This window comes from Mus caroli, chromosome 2 (assembly GCF_900094665.2).
Source record: "Mus caroli chromosome 2, CAROLI_EIJ_v1.1, whole genome shotgun sequence".
Classification (NCBI taxonomy): Eukaryota; Metazoa; Chordata; class Mammalia; order Rodentia; family Muridae; genus Mus; species Mus caroli.
In genome coordinates, this window is record NC_034571.1 from 75,287,385 (window position 1) to 75,305,446 (window position 18,062).

The following is an 18,062-nucleotide window of genomic DNA, read 5'->3' on the forward strand; positions in this document are numbered from 1 at the left end:
GTGTAGCTTAAGCAAGAGAAATTTACTTCTTGTGGTTTGGAGGCCTAGAAGTCCAAAATCAAGGTGCTGGCCTAAGCAAGGCTCCTGGTGTGTTTGTTCCTCTTCCTTGACACCCATTTCTCCCAACATCCTTCCTTAATCTTGCTTCATCCAGTACAGTTTTCATGAAGCCATTAATCTTGTCGTATGTCTTAATATAATACTAATTAACTCCCAGAAAAATATTTGAACACTTGGACTCATAATTCCAACTCATTTTGAAGGGGTACAAAAATTCAGCCCATAAACTTAAAGACAGAAGGTTTTGAAAGTAACAAAATGTTTGTATGCAGTGCTGAAGAATACATTTTTCTAAATCTTAACATTATGCACTGTACTTAAATGATCTTAAAATTCCATTTTAGTAAGGGTTAATAAGGAAAATTTCAGTTGAAATCTTGCAGTCCCCGTTTGCAAAAAGCAATCGTCTTTTGCAAGCAGAATCGTCATTCTATTCATCTGTTTGGTAAATGTTTATGCTTTCCCCAACTACGTATAAAATTATTACCATTCATTCTGTATAAGGCGTTGAAAAGTCGGAACACACATATATTTTAACCCTTGCTAGTCTGTAGAAACGAATACTTAAAACGACTTTTTAATGTAGATTCTATTCAGTTGGAGCCTCACTAACAGACTCAGTGGTTCTATCTAGTCGATGTTTCTTCTAGGACTAACAACAGAGAAAAAAGTGAAGGCAGAGGAAGGGAGGGGCAGCCCCTGGGGCCTTAGGCTTTGGTGAGTGAGCCACAGGAGACTCAGACCCGGGTGGGAAAAGGCCATGGGGTCAGCTGCTCTCATCTCCGAAACCAGTCAATACTTTCAGAAAAATCACTGCCCTTGGAAAGCTACGAGACATCAGCTCTCTCCAAATGAGTCTTAGCAATGAATATTCCCCCACCCCCACCCCCGCTCCCCGGGTCCAAAACTAAGCTAAGATAAAAAAAAAACCAAGAGTGAAGACACGCCCAAATAAAAAGCATCTGAATAGATCCGGAAGACTCCCAACTTCCGTCAGATGAGAAACGGCATCCAATCGGCGCCCGTTTCTTAGCAGCCAATCAGCCCTCACCTTACAACGGTGCTCCGGAGAGGAGGCCTGGGCTGCTCTCTTTGTAAGGGGTAAGGTTGTCACTGCAGGGGCCAGCTCCAGTAAGTTACCAGTGCAGTGTCTTTTTTTTTTTTTTTTTTCTCTCTTTATTTCTTTTTTTTTCTTGTGCTTGCTGCTTTTCCTTCTCCGCTCATGTAATGCACTCCCTGAACCAAGAAATCAAAGCATTCTCCCGGGATAATCTCAGGAAGCAGTGCACCAGGGTGACCACGCTAACTGGAAAGAAACTTATAGAAACCTGGAAAGATGCCACAGTTCATGTTGTGGAGACAGAGCCCAGCGGTGGGGGTGGTTGTGGCTATGTGCAGGACCTTACCTTGGACCTGCAAGTTGGCGTTATTAAGCCCTGGTTGCTTCTGGGTGAGTAGACTGACTTGCCACTTCCTTATGGAGTCCTAGGCTGGGTTCCTTTGCCATCAGCTTCCCCTGTGCACACTAATCCCCTATGCACAATACTATCAGCTATCCTAATGAACAGTTGAAATGTTTAGGTTAGGAAAAAACAGGGACGTGTCTGCCCCCACAACCTTCTTCTGAAAACAGTAGCACTTTGATACCTGATGATTGAGTTTTAGAAGAAATGTTCCTCTATTTCTCTAACTTTCTTTAAAAGATAATGGGATGTTGTATTTTCTTGTATTATAGAAAAGACTATACCTTTAAAAATGCAAAAAGCATTGGCTTTTGAAAGGATGTTGAGGACACACTTCCTTCCTGTGGCTGCATCTGCTCATGGTGCTCATAGCTATGAACCCGATGGTCTTATTTCTTGTGCTATGGAAACACTGAGTTCGTATACAAGCAACACCCACAGATAACAATAGAAACAAGCTTGTAAGAGCTTGTAAACAAGCTTGTAAACTCACTTGTTACCTTGTTGTTCTGGGACGGTGTTCTGTAGAAACCAGCCTGTTCCATAAGTCGGCATTGGTGTGCATTTATGAATGAGAAATTAACTCTTGGACACAGAACCAGGAGTTAGACACACCCACCATATGGACTAAACACAGCATATATTGTTTTAAAGGTCTTCAAGTAGGGATTATCTTTATATTACAAATAGGAATTGGCATTAATATTGGTTAAGTAATTTGCACAGGCAATAGATTCAGGAAATAGCAGAGATGTCCAAGGGGATTAGGTCTAAGTGTGACTGACTCTTGCACACTATCATAGTACTATGTTGTTTAAGGTTAAACTTACATTAGGTGTTCCAATTCATTTATTCTCTCAAAACTTCAAAAAACCCATCTGCTTACATTATTTTTTAGTTTATTTATTTTATTTTGTGTGCATGTGTTGCATAAGTGTATGCGCGTGTAGTGTGTGTACGACACTCCACCTCTCCAGCTCCTGTCTGCTTTCACTGAAAGGACATCGTATAAGGTTGTTTTGGCATTGTGATTTTTTTTTTTCTTTTGGCAAAACTCAAGTACCACCATGTATCCTAAGACCTGTCACATACATTTTCTCTAGATTGACTAAATAAATAGGACCAGATAAAATTTGCAGTTTAGAGAAAATAAAAATACCATCTTCTAACCAATGAAAAGCAGAAAGTGAAGTGACTTTTGGCTGAGCTGGCTAGTTCAGATCTTATGTCTTCATCTAAGAATGAGATTATGTACATTCATACTTTGCAGCACCCCCCCACCAAGCCTTTTCTGACCTCCACAATTGATCACCAACTCTCTGTCTGTCCTTTGTCTTTCTCTCTCCCTCTCACCCCCTCTTTGTCTTTCTCTCTCTTACATACACAATAAACAGAAAAAAAGTAAGTGAATAAATTAGCAAATACTTTTTAAAAAAAAAGAATCTTAATTGGCTGCAATTAGAGCTGTCTCAGAAGCTGAGAGAGGATAGTAACTAGTTCAAGGCCTGCCTGGGCTCCAGAGTGAGGTCGGATTGAGCAACATAGTGAGAGTCAGTGATAGAGTACTTGCCTCAACGCCACAAACACACCTAATACACAGCATTTATGTTTATATCAATATTGTCTTAATTTGGAAGTCACTTAGAAAGTAAAGCATCTATAGTCAACCTGACCTGTCTGCTTCAGATATGAAGAGAGAGACAGAGACAGAGACAGAGACACAGAGAGAGAATTACCAAGGCAGTCAGTGTAGGGTGAAAAGGGAAATAATTTCATTTAAGTTATGTTACAATTTTTTATTATTTTAAAATAGAACCAGAATAGAATAATTAGTTTAAAGATATGTTAACTACTAAACTAAAATTAATGTATCTGAACCTGTTTACCCACCCCAACACAGTTAAAACCGAGAATCACCTTTTTAGTCATGAAGTATTTCCAACTGATAGAAAGTCACAGGATGGTGAGAGAGCAGAGTTTCTGTACCCACCATACATATTTGCCAAATGCTCATATTTTAGAAGTCCAGCTTCCAAGTAGACTGAAGCAGAACACACATTCTGCTGACCAGGTTTAGTAAGGAGCCTCTCAGCTTGGAATCACTGTGTGCTTGTGGCCCCTTGGTTATCATGTGAGAGAAACTGGCTGATTCCTAGATATGGAAGGGGATGGAAAAGAGCATTGTTTATGGAAATGGAGCCACAGAAAAGTAAAATTCTTGAAACCCTTTATTGCGAATGTCCTATTTGATCATTTGGGAAACCTGCTATACTCTGTCATTCATTCTTTGCTTTTTTTTTTTTTTTTTTTTTTTTTTTTTTTTTTTTGAGAAGGGTTTCTCTGTATAGCCCTGGCTGTCCTGGCTGTCCTGGAACTCACTTTGTAGACCAGGCTGGCCTCGAACTCAGAAATCCACCTGCCTCTGCCTCCTAACCAAGTGCTGGGATTAAAGGCATGCGCCACCACCGCCAGGCTAATTCTTTGCTTATTAACTAGAGCTAGTCTCCAAATGTGGGAGAGTAGAGAGCCATCTTCAATAGAAAGAGCCGGTGAAAGGCACAGCACTAGCGGCACACAGTGTGTGGGTGGGAGCCATGAACCTCAAAGCTACCAAGTGTTCCCTCTCCTGCTGCCCGGAACTCTGTGGGTGTCTGATTTCCTTAATACCCTTTTTCTTTTTCTTTTATAAAAGAAAGGGTTATTTATTGTAAACCTGCGTTTAGTGTTTTGTCCGGTGTACTTTGTTATTCAGCAATACATGTTTTTATTTTCTATTGTTTATTTCACAGCATGCCTGGAGTTTATGTGTGTATTAGGGATCTAAACTCAGGTCCCATGTTAGTAAAGTACTTTTCCCGCTGAGCCATTTCCCAAGCCCCTGAAGCACATTCTATTTCCTAATATATTGAGAACATGATCGCCATGCCTTACCTATTTTAATGTTTGTTTCCAGTGGTACATATTGTGGGACAGATCTCACTATGGTAATCTTTAAATTCTGAGCACCTCTGTTGGACTAGGAGTTGTTTTGCTTGCTGGTTTTGTTTTTATTTGTTATGTGTTGAACATCCTGAGAGGTAATCACTGCAGCACCTATGACTTTAGTGTAAATTATTCAAAGTGGGAAAGTCCTTAGATTATAAAAGATAATTTTCCACGATGAATATTACCAAATTTCCTTTCCCAAAGCTGGTTTCTTCCCATGATGATTTTTACCCCCTGTTGTGATTTTTTTTTTTTTTTACATTTTTTATTCACTTAAATTTTATTTATATGAGTACACTGAAGCTGTCTTCAGATGCACCAGAAGAGGGCATCAGATCCTATTACAGATGGTTGTGAGCCACCATGTGGTTGCTGGGAATTGAACTCAGGACCTCTGGAAGAACAGTCAGTGCTCTTAACCACTGAGCTGTCTCTCTAGCCTACCTCTGTTGTGATTTTTAAGAGAATCATTACAGAAAGTTCCCATGATTGTACTTATGTTCAAGGTAATATGATTTATTTCCTCAGGGTCACAGGATGCTGCACATGACCTGGAGCTACTGAGAAAGCATAAGGTAAATGAAGAAAATGGATATTTCAACTCTGGTACCACGTACAGGAAGATGTCCATTTTTCTATGGGAAGGATTGTATCCCTCACTTTTGGACTAGGATTTTGGTTTGATTTGTATCACTTGGGCTATCCTTTTAGTAGCATTGCCGAAATAATTGCATCTATTTTAAATATACAGGACTGTAATTCATCCTTTGAGTTTCGTTTGAATCCTTCTCAGATTCCTTCACGCCCTCATGAACTGGACTCTGGCAGGGCTTATTTCTCGCCTCTGCTTTCCCTCATGTCAGATTTTCCCTCATGTCTGCTTGTCACAGATCTACCCATTCTCGCTCCCGGCTCATATCCCAGTCTCCTGGACACTGCTTCTGACGACCTCGCTTCACACAGCCAATAGGATTTATTGCTCCTTTTCAGTATTTCTTCAGAGTAATTTTTAGCTATTTGCTGTTGACAACTCATGTTAAGTGGTTTGAGGAGCACATGGGGTTTTAATGCACTGAGTGGACCCAAGAAGAAGCCAGAGGTGTACAGTCGGGTATTGTGGGGTTGAGTGCAGAGTGATGGTGCCTTTAACCCCGGGTTGTCGTATTTAGCTTGGGGCTTGGGGACTCGGGAAATGCTTCTTGGAGGAGGTGAGGATTCAGTTTTGCTCTGAGAAGGGTGGAGAAAGGAACAGGCATCTTAGGACTCGGATGGAAGAGATGGGGTGTGTAGACACCCCAGAGCTAGAAAAGAGAAAGGCTGACGTTTTCAGGGACAGAAACAGCTCAGAAAATGATATGAGAGCGAAGAGAATGAGTGAGAGAGGTAAGTGTAAAACAGAGTATGGAGGGCCATGTAAAACCAGTGCAAGTTGTCTGGAAGTGATCTAAAACATGGCATAAATCCAATGAGAGGTTTTATCTAGGGAAATAGCAAGATTAAATTGTCTTCCAAAAAAGATTTCTCATTAGAAGCCGCATGGGAAATAGACTGTGGGAATTGCTTGAGCTAGAGATGGAGAGGCCAACTGTGAAGTTATTTTAGTACTCTTAGAGAAGATGATTGTAGTGGATTTGAGATATGCTTAGATATCCAAATCCTTACAATTCAGTGATTGCTTAGCTATAGGGAGAAGGGGCTTCCTAGTTAGTTGCTGGGCTGTTTAGGAAGGATTAGGACTTGTGGCCTTGTTGGAGGAGATGTCTCACTTTCAAAAGCCCATACCAGGCATAGTCTCATGCCATCTCTCAGTGTGGATCAGATGTGGGCTCTCAGCTACTGGTCTAGGACCATGACTGACTGGCTGCTGCCAAACCTCAAGCAAGCCCCCACTTAAATGGTTTCTTTTAGGAGTTGCCTTGGTCATGGTGTCTCTTCCCAAAGGTAGAACTGCAAGTAAGAGAAATTGGGTGGCACCGGGCAGGCATTGAGTTAAGGCATTAACATTAAGGCCAATGTTAGAGAAGTAGAAGGTTCTGGAAAGTCACTAGAGGAAAGTGTAGACGTAGTAGTATGGATCCAGGTGCACAACCAGGAAGGGCCTACAAAGTATGCAGGAATGTATCACTTATGGAAGTAAGGCAGAAAGGAAGCATATAGGTAAGGCAGTGAGATCTGATGGGAAGATGTAAAGGTTGCCATGTGACACTTTCAGAGGAGATCATCTCCTCTGAAAGGACCAAACAAGGCAGCAAGAGACTGGTAGGGCAGCTTGTGTGAACTGACTTCTCTGAGAGCATTCATTTCGCTGAGACCTCATAACTGGCAACCGTGATGAAGATGGGAAGAACATTTCGGCTGAGAGAAGAGCTGTGGACAACTACCACCTCTCCTCCCCACACACACTGGTGTGGGCTGAGACAAGTGGTACACTGGGTAATCTCTTCCTCCCATGGGAGTCCACTCCCTTAGCCTTAGCTCTCACCACTGCCTGTCTTATATTATCACCACTGAGACGCTGAGAGGATAAAGACCTTACTCATCGTATGTTTGTCACCCACAGCTCTGAGGGAAACAACAATTGATTGAATGGAGGATAAAAAAATGTGACATGTTAATTATTTGCAGTTATTTCCCAAAGGAAAATATCTAATGATCAGTTCATTAGCTAGTACCTGTGCCTGTCAATTTATAGACCTGTGTTTAATTTAGCTTCTCTTTGGTTTATTACACTTATTAGCACGATAATGAGAAATAACGACCCTTAATTTCGTAAACATGTGAGAATGCCTGGATCGCCTACCAGGATCCTTGCACACCAACAGTTCAACAAAACGAGAGAAAGTTTCAGCCTTCTTTCCACTAACTGATCAGTGCTGTTCAGGGTAATGTGGCAAATGGAATCTGAAAAACCTTTGCATTAGCAAGTCATGTTTTTGTTTTTTTGTGTTTTTGTTTTGTTTTGTTTTGTTTTGTTTTTGTTATCACTGCTCCTGTTTTAATGGCAGACTTGTCCACATTCTGCTTCACAGTTGGGGTGGGAAACAAGTGCATCTCGATCACATCCTGCTCGCTCTCTGCACAGTCACCCTCTTAGTCATGCCTAGGAGAAGCGAACTCCTCTTACTATCCCTACTATAAAGGGCATCCCATCCCAAGGCCAGCATCAGTAAGCAGTTCTCTACCTGAGAAATATAAGGAGGCCTTATTGGAAAAAAAGGCTTTTTAGGTTGGGTTCCTCATCAGCTCTACTACCTGTGGTTCACTGCAATAAAACAAACCAACCAACCAACTGACCAAAACCCACCCCTTGTCACCAAAGTTTTTGTATGGGTATGAACTGAGGGTTTTTGTTTGTTTGTTTTGTTTTGTTTCCCCCCAGTAGATCTTTTAAGAACGTTCTGCTAAGGTCATTGTTCATTCAGTGCTTGTGATAGTAAGGTCAACCTGGTCTTTATTTTCATTGAGTTGGGTTACAACAAAAGGGCTGTACATGTATTATGAAGGAGCATTGCTGTTGAGGGATGAGGCAGAGGAACGGGCACAAAGATGATGTATCATTCAGTGAGTCAAGTTATATTTCTGATTATTCTTATGATGGAAATTAACATTATAGTCTATTTTTAGATTATCTGATTCATAGAACTTAAAATTCATCTTTTTTTTTCTTTCCTTTAAGGTGACTCATATTCTCAATGTTGCATATGGAGTTGAAAATGCTTTCCTCAGTGAGTTTACATATAAGACCATTTCTATACTGGATGTGCCTGAAACCAATATCCTGTCTTATTTTCCAGAATGTTTTGAGTTTATTGAGCAAGCAAAACTGAAGGTGAGGTTTGTTTTGATACAGTTATTCAGAAGTAGAAATTCAAAAACAAAGGACCACCACCCAGTCTTTGTACATTTTGCAATGGATTTGTGAAGAGCCATTGTGAAAATTTCCCTTCAGCAATACTCACTAAATCCTTAAGGTTTTCATTCTCTAATTGGTTTTTCTTTCTTAATGGGAGGTTTGCTTTTTATATTAATTTAGTTCTGTTCTGAGTTCTTACCAAGAAACACTAGGAGATAAACTCCCTCACTTAATGAATTTTTCTTTGCAAATATGTAGTTACATATACTCGGAGGCTGTATTGGGACCTGCATTTTGACTGATTCATAAGAAAGCAGATGGAACAAAGGGTACAGTCTGCTCTAGTCTTGTGAATGTATTCATGATGATGAATATGAATATTCATTCATTTTCATGACTAAGGCACAGAGACTGTATCTGTGCATTTACATTTTTGTTGATATATTTATTGAGGCAGGGTCTCATGTAGCTTAGGTTAAGTTTCTGACTTGCTGGTGTAGCCAAGGATGATCTTGGACTTTTGATCCTCCTGCCTCTACCATCCGGGTGCTGGAATTACAGGTGTGCATTACCATGCCTGTTTTTATGTTGCCCTAGGATGGAACTCAGGGCTTTCAAGCCAAGTAAGTGCTGTACCAACTGAGCCATATCTCTGACCCTCATGTGTTTGGAACCATAGAATTTTAAGGAAGAATGAATTTTTTTTGTGTGTGCTGAGATTATATGGAATCCTAATCAAGAATTGTCTGCTGGTTTTGTGACTCTAGAAGATCAGCATGGCATGGCGAATTATTTTATTCTTAATTTTTGATCTGCATCAACATTCTGATAGGCAAGGCTTCTAGGATGGTTATTACCTAAAGTTGTTCCTTGAAATGATATTTTTTTGTCAATTTTTTTTACATTTTTATTATAATTAAGTTTATACTTTTCAAAATCAATTCCTTTAATTATTATATATAACTGAATGTATATACATCTTTAATACAGAATAATATCATAGAATTCGTACTTACAGACTTGTTTATTGTTAGCAATATCACATCCACAGGCAGGATTGTAGGTGGGGTTTATATAATAAGTTCCTCCCCTAAGAACTAATCAGGAGTTCCATGGTAACTCTGCTATTACCTTCCACGAAAGAGTGCATGCCTGTAGTGACAATTTTGGAATTTTAGTTTCTTTAAAAAACATAGAAATATAAGACTATATTTTCATTTTAGTCTCAGGGGTGGGATATGGGACTGCTTCACAGCAGTTGACTATGATTCGCTTCATGCTCTAGCTGGGGTGTGATTTTTGCCAGCTGCAGTTAGTTTCTTTGATTGTGTGACATTTGGGATTCTGGGGACTTTTCAGAGGGTATATAAAAGCTAGGGCCCTGAGAGGTGTTGTGGGTTGTTGATTGGTTGTTGTTGATTGTGGTTTGTTTGGTAGTCATGTGCGAAGAAGGAACCAGAAGAAGTAGAAATTAGTTATCTTCACAAGGAAGCTCAAACTTGCCCTAGGGAAATCAACATTCCTAATTAAGAGGAAGTAGTCTAAAGATAATGCCACCCCCTGACTTTATTCAGGGATCTCTTTCCTCTCCTCTCTATCCTTTTTTTTTCAACTCTATCTAGTGTTGGGAGGTTGAAAAGGCAGAAGAAAAGCGGTGGAGAAGGGTGGAAGGAAGAAGAACTCACACAATAGCAAAAGAACAGCTACACATCTACCAGCTCCTAACCTTGAGCATGAACCTCTAGGCAACATGTTCAAAACATATTCAAACTACAACACCATGTCTAGACAGTCATGAATGTCGTCAGAGTGACCTGTGCTGACAGATGCTTGCAGTCAGACTTCAGCATGATAATGAGATAGGACCTGAGTTTTGCTTCACTGACTGACAGAGTTGACTACCCAAAAAGGATTGGAAATATTTCATTATTTAATTTTATTTTTAATATAGCATTTTAAATTTAGTTTTTGAGAATTTCATGCATGGACACAATGTATTTTAATCATATTTCTCCCCTACTCTCTTCCCTCCAACTCCTCCAAGATCCTTCCACATCCCCCTCCCAAATTCATGTCCTTGTTTGTTTTTTTCAGTAACTCACTGAGTCTGATTAACTGTCCATATAAACATCGGCATGGGGCACCCATGGGCATAGGGCACCCACTGGAGCGTAGTCAACCTACACTTATAAAGAAAACTGACCCTTCCATTCCCTAGTACCCGTCAACTTGTCAACAGCTTCTCAAGCAGGGTCAAGACTTGATGAGCCCTCCCCATCCCTGTTGGAGCGTTGACTGGCTTGGTCTTGTGCAGGTCTGGTGCAGGCACCGTCAGCTGCAGTGGGTTAGTTAGTGAGTGCAGCATTCCTTCCGTGTTCAGAAGACACTGTTGCACCCAGCCTCGACTTCTGGCTCTGACAGTCTTTCTGCCCCCTCTTCCACAATGTTCCTGGAGCCTTCAGGGGAGGGGTTATCACATACGTGTTCCATTTACGGCTGAGCACTGCACAGTGGCTTATTTTTTGCCTCTTGACTGGTCATGAGTGTCTGTATTACCAAGACCCTTCCCTGGGTCAAAATTTGACAGTCAGTGTCTTTACCTACTGGATGGCTCATCTTCCCTTACTCTGAATTTTTAGGGTAACAAGATTTCTTCACACAAGTGCACACTAAATTGATTTATTTACTTAGCAAAAATTCACAGAATTCCTACTATGTGCTAAGAATTGAACTTCGTGCTAGAGATTCAAAGATGGGTGAAACAGCCCTCCTCTCTCATCTCACCTGCAGAGGGCCAGTTTTCTTAGGACAAGAGCCAGGGTCAGCTGCGCCAAGAAGAGATAAAGGTCTGTCAGACGTAGCATAGCAGTAAGTGTAAAGGAAAACTTTGCTTCAGTATTTTTTTTTTTTTGGTTTTTTTTTTTTTTTTGAGACAGGGTTTCTCTGTGTAGCCCTGGCTGTCCTGGCACTCACTTTGTAGACCAGGCTGGCCTCGAACTCAGAAATCCGCCTGCCTCTGCCTCTGCCTCCCGAGTGCTGGGATTAAAGGCGTGCGCCACCACGCCCGGCTCTGCTTCAGTATTTTTAAGCTCTGAGAACAAGAAATAAAATCCAACCATTCTTTTGCAAGTACCTTCAAGGACAATATGATCCCTACAGAATAGTTTAAATAAAACAGGAAGGAAGGAATTTAAAAGCTACAGAAAGTAGTTATTGGGTCTGGAGGATTGGCCTAGCTGTTAAGAGCACTTGTTCCTACAGAGTATACAGCTTCAGTTCGCAGCACCAATATGCTGTCTCACAACCATCTGTAACTCTAGTTCCAGGGAATCTAACACCTGACCTGAAGGTACTTCATACACAAGGTGCCCATGCATGCAGGCAGGCAATATACATAAAGTAAATCCTAAAAAGAAAAGTAGTTATATAACATAGTGAAAAGAAAATATTTTCAAATGAGTAAATTTGAGATCTGAAGATTTGTTTTGAACTGATACACACACACACACACATACACACACATATACATTTATATATATGTATTAGTAATTTTCAAGTTGTTGTAATATAATTTTTAAACATTTTAAGTCATAAAAAAATTAGCTGTTGGTACAAAGTAAAAAAGAAGAAGAAGAAGAAGAAGAAGAAGAAGAAGAAGAAGAAGAAGAAGAAGAAGAAGAAGAAGAAGAAGAAGAAGAAAAAGGTTGAGGCTGGAGAACCGAGAAGTACTGGGTGAGTTCAGGACCACCCTGGGCTACTTAGGGAAAACCTGCCTTAAAATGAAAAGTTTAAAAAAAAAAAGGACTGGGGATAGAGTGCTTCCTAGTGTGTACAAAGCTGTAGATTTAGTTCTCAGTACTGCAAAAAGCAGAACACATACACACAAACGAAAAAAGAAAAAGAGAGAGAGAGGGGGGGGGGGCTAGAGAGATGCTTCAGCAGTTAAGTTCTCAGAGTGAGTTCTCAGTACCTAGGCAGCTCACAACCCTCTCTAGTTCCAGAGCCCTCTTCTGGCTTCCATGTGCACTGCACCCATCTGTGCATTAGCCCACTGTGTCTGTGAGTGTACATAGATAGACACATACTGTTTTTAAAAATAAAAATAATTTTTTAAAAGTGAGAACATTTCTTGATGTATAGATGTATATAGTGAACATTATTTTCCTATCCTTGTGTAGAAACAAAACAAGAAAATGAATCATAGTTATCTCTAACAAAACACTTGAAGTAAACTTGTTGATGTAAGAAATTTTAAAATACTGGTCATTTTGTTGCTAATCATTCTTTAGAAGAGATACATTTGCAAGTTTGATATAATGGGTTAAAAAGAAATTGTACCACAGATAGACAGATGTGAGAAAGCTGCCTTGAAAACCTAAAGAAGCCAAGTGATCCATAACAACAGTAGTGTGTGCCCTGTGCTTGTGGGATAGGGGCTCCAGTAATTTGTTAATTCGTCCTGTCCCTTTTCTGTGTTGTAGCAAATGAAGAGTGGAGAAAGGAAGCTGCTGAAGGGGCTAATTCTGTGGTGTGTGCTTTGTTCACTATAGATCATTAACTTTTTAGAAGCCTGTACGAGGCCAGGCTGTATCAGTGCTGACCCATCAGATCTACTCCATTCATTATTAATATGATATTGCCTACATCAGTATCCACCCACACTGTGTTCATTTCCCTTGTAAAATATCGTTTACAGCTCACCCGAGACGCTCTTCACTCACTGTCCTCACTGCTGGTGTCCAATTACATTTTCCACTCCATGTTCTTATAAACTGTCCAAGCCATCATTTACTGATGAGTTAAAAACATTTTTCATTTACTTCCTTACAGAATAATATTCCCCAGGGCATAATTTTTTTCCCCTGCCAGTCATTTTGTATATAGATGTTCAAGCCAATGACACCAGTTATTTATATACATGGGAAGTTAGTTAGTAGGCTTTTATGTGTACTGGACTGAATCATTTGAGTCCTGTAAAAAGTGCCATTTTAGAATTCCAACCACATTATCCGACCATTTCAGTCTGGGCAAGAACAGATATTGGATGACTTTTTTTTTTTTTTTTTTTTTTTGCAATGCAATTTTTTTCCCTCATTTTTTTGCAATGAAATTTATTCTGGTAAATACATAGACAAGTCATTTACTTTGTAGTTTTGAGTCTACTAAGAATGTGTAATTACGGCTGGAGATATGGCTCAGCAGTTAAGAGCACTGACTGCTCTTCCGAAGGTCCTGAGTTCAAATCCCAGCAACCACACGGTGACTCACAACCATCTGTAATGGGTTCTGGTGCATCTGAAGACAGCTACAGTGTACTTAGATATATTAATAAATAAATCTTAAGAAAAAAAAAAAGAATGTGTAATTAACGTAAGCCTTCTCAGGTGTCTAATATGAATTTTGTTTGACGGCATTTCAGGATGGCGTGGTTCTCGTGCACTGTAATGCAGGTGTTTCCAGGGCTGCTGCAATTGTCATTGGCTTCCTCATGAGTTCTGAAGAAGTCGCTTTCACCACTGCCCTGTCGTTGGTGAAAGAGGCGAGACCATCCATATGTCCGAATCCTGGCTTCATGGAACAACTCTGCACCTACCAAGTAGGCAAGGAGAGCAATGGAGGTGACAAAGGGCCCGCTGTGGACACGGCCTGTGGTCTGTGATCTGTACTCCAGCAGAGGCAAACGACTTCTGCATCAGACTCTGTCCTCTTGCCTGTGTTTTGGAAGGAAACTTGGAAAACTTCCCTTTTCTGTTGTCTTTTACCAGTGGAAATGAATGTTACTTTTGTTGCCCTGAATTACTACATTTTAAAGTTTTACCTTTTCCTTGTTATTTCAGTATCTAGTTAAGTGTTTCTTTGAGTTGTAAGAGAAAATAGTGTATTATCAAGTCAGTAAATCACTGGTTTGTGTAGGAAAACGTTTAAACCTAAAAACCTTCCTTAGAGTTAGAAAAACAAGCCATGACACCTTTTAACCCCTTCTTTTCTCATATGCTTTCTGGCCTGAGAACCTTTGAAGTCATGAACTTACTAAGTGAAGACTTAGCATTTCAAAGGGAAGTAAAATTTTTGAGAATATTTTTAAGGTTAAAAATAATACCTGTACCTCCTCCCCCCACCCCCTGCCAAGAGTACCAGAATCAAAAGGAATTTATAATCATTATATAAACATTTATATAATGATTATAAATTCATGTGATCTTTATATCCTCTTATTCCATTTTCACTTTTTTTTCATTTTGACTTTTAAATTTGGTCCTATTACAAACATTTCTCTTATATTCTTCAAGTGATTGTGTAGATACTGTGATTTTATGATTTTTTAAAAGTTAGGTGTTATCTCTTATACTTTGTGGGTTTTTTTTTTAATTTCAACTTTTTTTTATTAAATTATTTTATTTATTTACATTCCAAATATTACCCCCAACCTGGGTCTCCCCCCGACCCACACCAGAGTTGTTCATCCCATCTGCCCCTTTGCCTGAGAGGGTGCTCCCCCCACCCACTCCCGCACACTTCAAGCTTTTTAACTAGGGTGCTAAGTGTTCTGTTTAGCACCTGCCATGCTTTTGGGGTTTCCTTGGATCCCTAAAAACTGCATTATAGTGAGAGAAGATTTTTGAAGATGGAATCTTAAGATTGATCTATTTTATATTTCAGTATTCTGCTGGAGAACATGTTTTAGGAAAACAAATATGAACCCATAGCAAGCTGTAAAGATTGTTGGGCTGCTTAACATTATACACATTGCTTCCTAGAGGAACACTTGAAAGAGGTTTCTTTTCCCTTTAATGTTCCCATTAACCAAGTTGAACTATGTACATTATAAATTTGCTTCAAGGCTTTGAACTTGGGCCCGGGAATTGCAGATCCAGTGGCAGAGTGCATGCTTAGTTTGCCAAAGGCCCTGACCTCCATCATCAGCAACACACACCCTCGAATAAATCTTTTACAATTTTATGTAAGTACAGACTGCAAATCTTAACTTTTTCTAGTTATGAGGGAATTCTTTCACGCCTTTTGAGTGACATTTGTGATAAGTGCTAGAAAGATAAGTGGGTGTTGACTGAAGGTGGGTGGGCTGTGGCAGATTTTCCAGAACTGAGTCAAGAGTATATGTAAAGGGCAAGGACTGGGGAGGAGCACTGAACGTTGGCGGCACGGAAGTGCCGAGATGTGGGAGCGGTGAGCCGGAGGCCATGAGATGCTGTCTGTGAGGGTGGACTGTTGGCATGTCAAGTGGGAGCTGGCAGAGTTTTGGGATGCTAGTCTTTTGGATTAGTGAGAAGATCGAGAGGAGATAATCGGGAATTTGCTTAGAATGTTTTGTTGTTATTGCTTATTTTCATTTTTATTTTGTGTACCTAGGCATTTTGCCTGCCTGTATGCCTGTGCACCATGTGCATGTGGTATCCATGGGCCAGCAGAGGGTGCTGTATGGGACTGGGATTTCAGACAGCTGTGAGCTGCCATGTGGGTATGGAGAATTGAACCCAGATCCTCTGGAAGAGCAGCCAGTGCTTTTAGCTGAACCATCTCTCTAGCTTAAAGAAATGGTAGTTCATTCATTTGAGACAGGGTCTAATGTTTAACAGGTGGGCTCTGACTTGCTCTCATGGCCACCAAGCCTGGGTTGGTTGGGTTAGCTGGTTGGTGCTGGGTTTCTTCCATGCTAGGCCGGCACTCTCCCAACTCAGCTGTATTCCCTAATCTTCAGAATATTCTTTTAAAGGTTCAGTCTGGTTGTATTGCCTAGAGTGAATTAGGAGGAAAAGCAAGCCAGCAAGGAGGTTAGGTCCAGGTTTCTAGTGGTGACGTTAGATTTAGTTGATATAGTAAAGATGCAAGGAAGTGGAAGCTAGAGAGAGGGCTCAGTGGTTAAGAGCACTCACTGCCTTGTCAGAGGACCAGAGTTTGGTTCCCAGCACAGGCATCAGGTAACACACAACAGTGTGTAATTGCAGCTCCTCTTCCAGGTTGTATGACCAGCCTTTGGCTGCTGCAGGCACCAGCACACACACACACACACACACACACACACACACACACACACACCTACACATAATTGAAATAAAAATAAATCATATAAAAAGGAAACTTACAAGCCTTGACATTGAATTTTATTGAAAAGAGGAGTTTTCAAAAATCACCCCAAGGTTTCCAACTTCAATAACTAGAGAACGGGCAGTGCCCTTCTTTGGGATAAATATTTATTCCGAAGTTGACCCTTTATATTTGATTTGAGGTATCCTTGAGATAGCCAGGTCAAGTGAGTACGTCAAGAGAGTGACTCAGTGGCACACTTGGGCATTGCTATGAACTGGCAGCAGGAATGGACAGCATCACACAAGAAAAAGTTTTGAGTACAACTAAAGGTACTAAAACTGGGCCTTAGGGGCTGGAGAGATGGCTCAGCAGTCAAGGGCGCTGACTACTTTTCCAAAGGTCCTGAGTTCAATTCCCAGCAACCACATGGTGCCTCACAACCATCTGCAATGTGATCTGATTCCCTCTTCTGGTGTGTCTGAAGACAACTACAGTGTACTTACATACATTAAAATAAATAAAGAAATCTTAAACAAACAAACAAACAAAAAAACTGGGCCTTGGAAAACAGCCACATTTAAAGGCTGGGTGGAGGGTGGGCCAAGAAAAGAGATATGGCCAGAGAGAGAAGAGAGCATCCAAAACACACTGTCGAGGAACCAAGGAGGGCTTCAGAGTGCACTCGAAATAAGAGCAAATGATACTGAGGCTTTCCATGTGATAAACATGTAATTGAAGATGTCTGGGCTCAGTGTCATGGAGCTTAGGTGACCTTGGAAAGATCAGTTTGGTGGGATAAGTGATGGGAGAAGCCAGACTGATGTTTTTGTTGCTCTGTAGTTTGCTGAGTAATAAGGCAATAACATGCCTATTTTGGGGTGAATAAACCAGTGTATTACATATAAGGTCGACACTAAACTTTTCTATGATTCAGATGAGTAAACTAAATCCTGGAGTTACCAGTGTCCCTGATTAGTAACTGTTCAAAGTCCTCCAAAAACTATGTGTTGGCTAAATAAAAATAATTATCAGGTAATGATTTTTCACTAATAGTTTTCACATAAGTGGTGACAAAAATGTATGACTTTTGAATATCTTAAAATTTGGGCTTATTTAAAAGATGAGAGAAAATGTCAAACAAAATTACAGAAAATAACGTATTTATAACCACAACTCTAGTTTCCTGTCACTCACTCATCCTTTCTTCTCCCTCTTGAACACGTGAACAAGTCCCCTCAAGGTAAATTCCAGATGTAACTCTGTCAAGAATCTGCCGAGACAACTGTGCCTCCCCTGAAGTCTGTTTTGACTGTTATAACTTCCCCGAGCCTTTATCATATCCGATTAAACCTAATTGGTATTTGAATACAAGACCAAGAAACAAACTTGCACAGGAAAGTTGTTTAAGTTTGGAAGTTACTCTTAGCTTTCAAAAAGCAAAAGGATCCATTTAGTTGGTTAAAAAAAATGAGAAGGCAAATCAGCTGAGCTCGTATTTCACTGATGTCAGGCTGCGTCTTTTCTGTCAGTTGTTGCCTATAACGAGACCATCAGCAAACCACCATGTTTCTGTTTGTAACTGTTGACTCAAAGACACTTAGAGATACAGCTTCTGGTGTTATTGTTTATAGAGCCCCACAATGCAGTGCCAGCTG

At 40.3% G+C, this 18,062-nt stretch overlaps 1 protein-coding gene across 1 annotated transcript; it reads left to right on the forward strand.

Moving 5' to 3' along the window:
- The first annotated feature begins 955 nt into the window (after window positions 1-955).
- On the forward strand, window positions 956-15,326 carry Dusp19 (dual specificity phosphatase 19). Its single transcript, XM_021151544.2, has 4 exons — window positions 956-1,510; window positions 5,037-5,083; window positions 8,185-8,337; window positions 13,781-15,326. The coding sequence occupies exons 1-4, from the start codon at window positions 1,288-1,290 to the stop codon at window positions 14,018-14,020; spliced, it is 663 nt and encodes a 220-aa protein (XP_021007203.1). The 5' UTR covers window positions 956-1,287; the 3' UTR covers window positions 14,021-15,326.
- The last annotated feature ends 2,736 nt before the right edge of the window (window positions 15,327-18,062 follow it).